Below are 7,766 nucleotides of genomic sequence, written 5' to 3'. Positions count from 1 at the left end.
AATAACAACATAGTATATATTTATACTATTAAGAAATATAAGTAAAAGCCATTTATTTTGACAATTCACAAAAAGAAGAACTTGTATATATAAGGTTATTTTTGAAAATCTGACACAGTTTAAAGTAGTGTTTTATATAATTAGAGAATTTACTTCGAACTGAGTTATGTAATACAACTTAGGTTTTTTTATTTGTAGGTATTGCTATGTAACTATTCTTTACTATTTAGCATGATTGTTATTTATATTCTAAATGTAGGAAGAGATATTTCTTAATTTCACTGTCTTCTGAAGAGGGGCTATTGGTTGAAGAGTACTTTGAGTCTGCAAATGGTAAGTGTAGTTAGAAACACCAAAATATAATAGAAACATTGTCTGCATACCACTTTTATGGTTGGTATAAAAGTAATTTTCCAAATTTGTATTTAATTAGTTCTATAAAAGGGCAGAATTGTGGTGAAGATTGTGGAATAGACAATCATGACAAACTTTTCACTTGTGATTTTGATTGTTTATGTTTAATATGGTACCTTTATTATACTGATCCTGATAATATTGATTAAAACTTAAGTCACTATATCCCACATTTTACTGTCATGTCATCATTATGACCGTGAGCAGCAGTGCAATTTTAGAGATGTATTTTCTACAGGTTTACCCCAAACATTAATTAATGTCATTGGTAATGGTGACACTGTCCAACTTGATTGTGTTTTAAAAATTTTACGAGCCATTTTTGAATGTTTTATCTGAATTTTGTACATTGTGTAGTTTTTAACTCGATTTATTTTTACATTTTATATAATTTTACTTTTAAGATTTTTACCAGTTGTTTGTTGCCAACCAACTTGAAGAGGCTGCTTTTCAACTGCAAGGAAAAGTAAATCTGGTCATAATGGACCATTTGTACAACTTATTATTATTCTCTTGCCAGCCTACAACAAAAATGGCTTGGTATATTGCACCCAAACCTAAATAAGGTACTGCAAATGTTGTAGGGGTCAATTTGTTTTTCTATACATTACATGAGCTAAAAAACATAATTCTAGGATAAACGATGTTATCATTACCTCTTGAAGTTAGCTTTCTTACAAATATCTGATGTTCCTTTAAAAAAGCTTAAGTACAGGGTGAAACAGGAATTACCAGTCAACAATAGATGAGCATTACATGACTGTAACATGTAGATACCCAATGCTTTGTTTATATCATACAATCGGTTTCTTTAGGGAGCTAACCTCTATATTGTGTATTAAGTGAAAGGAGTAAAAATAAACAATACTCATAATATTAATGTTATTACACACATTCATAGAATAATTAACTTAAAAGACACAAAGGTTTATTTAAAGCAATATGTTAGACATCATTCTTTGGTTTGAAAAGGCTGCTTTTCTACTGGTAAAATTTATATGCATTTAGTGATGGTTGTGTCTTAGTCTAAACATATATTTGCCCCTTGCTATGCATCTTATATGGAGAATTTAGGTCACTATAAATGCTCACTATATTCTCAAACAAATCTTTTTGACAATATCCAGCTGCAGCTTAACATTTTACATTTTTGAACTAATGCGATCAAATAGTCAATAGCTACAGTAAATCATCATGAACTTTATCAGCTATAGGCTTCCAGCAAATCCTATATTTCCCTTAATCTCCTGTATTTTGGCCCAGATTCCTATAAATTTAAAAATTGGCTTGAATTCTGATATTTTTGCCTTTTTTTCCCTATACATATTCCTATATTTGGAAGACTTTTCCTATAAAATTACAAGATTTGTGCCAAGAAAAACACTTCTACAAATGGCGCTAGTGTAAGCATCTCACATATAACAGAAGAGAGCATATCAGTGGTTCAAGATCATATTCACTATATATAGAAAATATTGCATGGCAGTGATGAAACAGGTGTACATAGTGCCAGGTAGTGTGCAGAACAGAAAGCATGTAGACTTGCTAGTGTGTAGCACCAATCTTAGCATATATATATCTACACTAGTTGAAAGTACACAGCTTCACTTAGGTTATTAGGTTGACAGTGTGTATATTCTGAACCCATTTTAGCATAAAAGTATAACCTGTATACTTTTGTTGCTAAGCAACATGACATAAAAGCCACTGTTTGAACACATTGTTACCAAAATGTACTGGCTTTTCTATATATTAGAAGTTGTTATATTAGGAACCACTTCTTTTCCATGTGGTTTTTCGCTAGCTTGCCTCATTAAAAAGATGTGCATGCACGTGGATAAGATAATACCCAGGTACACATTCTCAGGGTCCACCCTGTGCAAAATTTCAGGTTGCTAGGTTCTTCTTGAAGCTGTAATGGTCACATTTTTTTTAATGTGTTTTTTTTTTACATACAAAGATGTGCAAACACATGCGAGTATGCACATAGATAAGTAATAACACCCAGGTGCTAATTCATTAAAATATATAGATCTGTTAGTTTTCGAAACAAAAACTACTGTTTAGTGTTACATTGGCTGGTTTGACTTCAACTGATTATAATCCTCTCACAAAATTTTCTGACCTAAATTTACTGTAAATATGGTTTGAGTTGTATTTATGTTCTTACTTTTTTTGAGGCAGATGTGCAAATTAAGCATTGTATCAAGATTTATACTGACTCAGACTGAGACACAAAATTAGATGAATATTTTATCCACAAACTGTTTATGATACCTGTTACGATTTTTCATCTGCATGCATGCAAAGACAGATGTAGATGACATGGACATTGTTTTTTAGTCCCAACAGACTTTAGTAGATGAAATCACCTGACCTTGCACTTGCTATTTGCAGGTACACATGATTTTCCAAGAAATTCCACCATTCAAAAGGCAGAAATGACAAATATTTGGCCCAAACTACAAGTGTGGTAGCATGGCACATGCATAGTGTGTCAATTTGAATGATGCATTTGATTCTGTTGTTGTAGATTGCAACCAAGATTCTCTCATTGCTCTAGACTCCATAGCATCAGTTTAAAAAAGTGTGTGGCAAGACAACACCCATGTTGCCTGTCCCCAGGTTAAAATTGACTCAAGTATTGGTGACTAGAATCACATGATCAGCTTGGAATTGATGCAAAATCCAACTTCTGAAAAAGGGTCCACAGTCTGATAAAAAAAAGTAAAACAGGCAATGGGAAACAATGTCTATTGTGATGACATCACAGTCCACAGACTGATCATTTACTAGGATATATACAGTGCCTTGCAAAAGTGTTCACCCCCTGTGCTGGTAATAAGTTCAGGTATTTTCATATGATATAATTTAGTGATATAACACAAAAAAAAATCTTTAAAATACATATTGCGAAATTCTTCACCTCCCTCAGCCTTTACCATCGTTGATTTAATTTTACGTCACTACCCTGCTAAAGTAAATAAAAGTGGCTCTGTACAACTCTTATCAGATACCAAAGTATATTATAGAGTCATATGAAAAAATACCAAAATAGAGACACCAGTATTGATTTAAGCAGAATATTTGGTTTACTGTTACATATTGAGAATATAACTTTCTACAGACCTAAGGAAGAAGATTGTTCAGAAGCACAATTCTGGAGAAGGCTATAAATCAATTTTCAAAGTTTCTGAGTTTGCCATTAAGTACTGTAAAATTGGTTGTAAAGAAATGGAAGGTGTGTCGCAGGCAAATTCTGATTTGCAAATTTCTCCACTAATTTCAATGCGCCCTCTATCTAGGTACTGTACATAAACACCTCATTCAGAGAATCACTTTTTTCTCGACAAAGCTTTCAGCATGGGTTTCTATAAACAGGAGTGTTGTGATTATTCACATTTACGTTGCGACTTTGAATATGGTTGCCTTACTATGATTTCTTCGGAAATATATGAGTTACTTTAATAATAATAAAAGAAACAAAGAGTGAGCATATAGTGGAAGCCCTGGACATCGAGAAATAGTATAGTGTCAGTGGAGGTAAATATTATTGGAAATACATTTTCAGTTTAGGAAAATGTTAACGTCTTTGACTGGCCAAGCCAAAGCCCGTATCTAAATCCACTCAAAAAATCTGTGGAAAGACTTGAAAAATTTCTGTACATCGAAGACATCCTTCCAACTGAAGGATATCTGCAAGCAGAAGTGGGCAAAAATATCTCCAGTATACTGTGCAAAGCTTGTGGAGGGTTACCCAAAACGACCTTCAACTGACATTGCTGCCAAAGGAGCTTCAACCAAATATTAACTGCATAATAATGTTAGGACTATTGCAACATGTATTTTCAAGATTTTTTTGTTATATCACTAAAGTGAGTAACAATGCACCTTTTGTTCTTTATAATCATTAGAAACTGGTCTGAGAATAATATAATAAAAAGTTTTGGCCATTTGAGTTATGTCTTTCACAAGAAAATAACTAAAATTGATTACCAGCACAGGAGGGTTAAGACTTTTGCAAGACACTGCAGATTTATAGATCCTATTGAAATTGTATTCAGAATGTTAGCTTTGCATATTCCTTAAAATCAACACCAGTGAATTAACACACTAATGTTCAGTTATGAAGAAGTAAGAGGGGTAAATCAGGCATGTGTGAAAAGGACAGGTGAAAGTTTAAGCACCAATAATGAGAAGTTTTCAATTATTTTAATCAACAAAGAAGTATTTTTGTGGCATACTTTTGGACACATTAGAGATAAATTTTGATTGAGCAAAGGAAGAAATCGCGAGCTTTTAGAGGCTGTAAATGGTGCTAATTGGCATTCACACCAGTACTGTTTGTTTGTTATGAATTTTGCACAAAGCTACACGAGGACTATCTCCACTAGCCATCCCTACTTTAGAGGGAAGGCACCGCCAACTCCTGGGCTACTCTAGTGGGATTGGCCATCACATTATAACACCCCACAGCTGAAAGGGCGAGCATGTTTGATGTGACGGGGATTCGAACCAAGGACCCACAGATTACGAGTCAAGCGCCCTAACCACCGGTACTGACATCAGCTTCTGGTCAAGAATAAACATTCCAATTAAGATTGACTTTTTAATTAATTCTTATAAAAATGTAATAATAAAAATACAAACAAATTTAAAATTAAATTAAACTTAAATTTTTGAATTAAATTTGAACTATTAACCTTGCTTTTCATTTTCAGATAGTATAATGAATTTCATAGATAGTAGTAGATTAACAAAAGGAGAATTGGAGATTGGTGCAAGCCTGGCAAGGACCAGTATACAGCATACTGTAGCCTTTGCTGCTGGCAGTTGAGTGTGGATAAGGTTGGAAAGACCTCTTTACTTCAGTACACAAATACTAAAGGCCATAAAAGCAAACAAAAGTTATGTTTACTGTTAAACCAAGTGCATCTACTGTCAAACTTGGAGAAAAAAAATTGAAAATTTGTTTCATCCGAGTGGAAATGTGCAAATCTTTTTATACTGTAAAATTATGTAGACCCATCTGATTTTGTAATAAAAGGCTGTGGTGTGATTGGCTGTAAGGGGTGCTTGAGGCCATTTCATTTTGTGGATGTTAAAGTACTGTTGCTTTTGTTATTTGTACATATATATGCCCAAAATATACACAACCATAGCCTGTTTATCTAACTTTCCAAATTGCAGTATTTGACATGCCAAAACCTCTTATATTTTAAGCAATGTTCCTAGAAAAACTCATATTTCATAGAAAAAATGTCTTTGTATTCTTATATTTTGGGCACCAAAAAAGTGCTAGGAAACCTGATACTAGCTATGTTTATTATCATTACAATGTACAAAGTTAGCTACTATATCAAGTAAGCCTTTGCCCATTATTGAGCATTAAAAAAGTCAACAAACAGGATAAATAAAATATCGGGAACTTAAAAACCTTCAAACAGGAATGGTAAAAAAGTAAGGAAACAAGGCTGGAGATACTGTAGACATTATCAAATTACAAATCCCTATTTTGACTCCATCAAATGAAATTCTGAGTAACAGAGTGGAGCCAAAATAAGGATTTGGAGTTTTAGTAAATGATGTCTATCTACAGTATCTCCAGCCTTGTTTCCTTGCTTTTTTTCATGATCCCTGTTCACAGGTTTTTAAATTACCAATTTTTTTATTTGTCTTGTTTTTTGAACTCTAACTGTAGCAAAATAAATCCAGGTAAAGTAGTTAGCACATAGGATCACCTACAAAAGTTGTAATATTTTTAAAACAAGAACCAAAACTTGAGAGCTTTTGAGTAGTTGACTATTCTTCTTTAGGAGAATAAAGGATGTAGCAAAATAATATGTAGTGGAAGTTAAAAGAACGTGAAATAATATGTAGTGGAAGTTAAAAGAACGTGAAATAAAATGTAGTGGAAGTTAAAAGAACGTGAAATAAAATGTAGTGGAAGTTAAAAGAACGTGAAATAAAATGTAGTGGAAGTTAAAAGAACGTGAAATAAAATGTAGTGGAAGTTAAAAGAACGTGAAATAAAATGAAAAATACCTTTATGTTTTCTAGAATGACTGCAGATTGTAACAGATGGTTACAATTATTTATCTGAAACAGCTTCAGACTCCTAACAGTTTTGCATCTGTTTTCATTTACTTTTTATTGCTCTTTAAACAGGTGTCATGTGACCAAACAAAATGTCTTTATACTTAGCTTTCAAATTTCTGTCTTCACTTTTCATTTTTCTCTGTGCTGAAATTTGACTCACTTTCATTTTTCAGCTCAGTTGCTCAACTATCATGCCAAAGGCAGTATTGTCACACACATTTGGTTTCCTAAACTCTTGATTTATTATAGCCAATGAAATACCCACGAAACTACATACTTATCCATATTTTCCAAAAGTGGCGTGCATAGTGTAGACATAAGCTAATTAACACACTCAATCTGATCTCTCCACTGAGGTATATCAATAAGTTGACTGTATATTGTATAGATAGACATAACTGGATTAATTGTTATCACTATCAGTGGATTACAGAAGGGTGTTAATGGTGGTGGAAGATGTGTGTTGTCTTTGGATTGTTGTGTTTTTGATTGTCTCTCACAGGAGGTAATCATTAATTATGCAAGGTATGTACCATAAAGTGGTACCATTTTACATTGTCTTTACTCGTTAATTTACAAATAAACTTGCATTATAAGCATGCAATCAAACCAAACTTGTATGTTACTACTCATAATGATATTCTTCCTTTGCTCAGAATGTCTCTAGCTGCTTGGTTAGGTGTAAAGCTATTGGAAAAAATATCTGAGTCAAATTTTGGTGAGAAACAAAAGAACAATGAAATATTAGAGAGTGAAAAGCCACAGAGATTAGAATCAAAATAATGACTTCACTTAGTAGTAATGGCAAGATACCATGGGATTTTGGCACTACTCAATTTTTAAAAATGCAGAACAGAATAATGTGTATGTACTCAGGTATGAAAATTCTGCTAAGACTACAAATCAACATTTAAAATGTAAGTGAAAAAAAAAGAATAAAAAAGGAAAGGAAAATACAATGAATTTAGAAAATGATTTTATATTATTCTGGATAAAGACAGGTTATTTTGTTGCAAAAAAAGCATAAAAAATAAAATGATTTTCTTAGATTCTGAAGACAAAAGTTTTTAAGTTAAACTTCTACAAAAATTAATAGGTTTTTTTATTCACTTTATTTTGGGAGGGGAGTTGGGTATAATAAATGTTTCTGATTATGCACCTCGGGAAAATGTCGAGAAAAATTCTAATTTCTAATCAGAAGCAACAAAACATATGCAACAAAAACAACAGAGTGAGACTCCATAAAGGACAAG

At 32.6% G+C, this 7,766-nt stretch overlaps 1 protein-coding gene across 1 annotated transcript in view; it reads left to right on the top strand.

Annotated features, from left to right (window-relative positions):
- Positions 1–7,766, top strand: part of LOC106475681 (contactin-associated protein-like 5) — a gene marked incomplete at its 5' end in the record, with an annotated part of 23,922 nt that overhangs the window by 12,989 nt on the left and 3,167 nt on the right. The window contains one exon of the mRNA XM_013936360.1: positions 260–333. Within this exon, the coding sequence (XP_013791814.1) occupies positions 260–333 (74 nt within the window). The remainder of the gene's footprint in view (positions 1–259; positions 334–7,766) is intronic.

Source organism: Limulus polyphemus, unplaced genomic scaffold (assembly GCF_000517525.1).
Source record: "Limulus polyphemus unplaced genomic scaffold, Limulus_polyphemus-2.1.2 Scaffold8983, whole genome shotgun sequence".
Lineage (NCBI taxonomy): Eukaryota > Metazoa > Arthropoda > Merostomata > Xiphosura > Limulidae > Limulus > Limulus polyphemus.
This window is presented reverse-complemented; position numbering and strand designations above follow the sequence as displayed.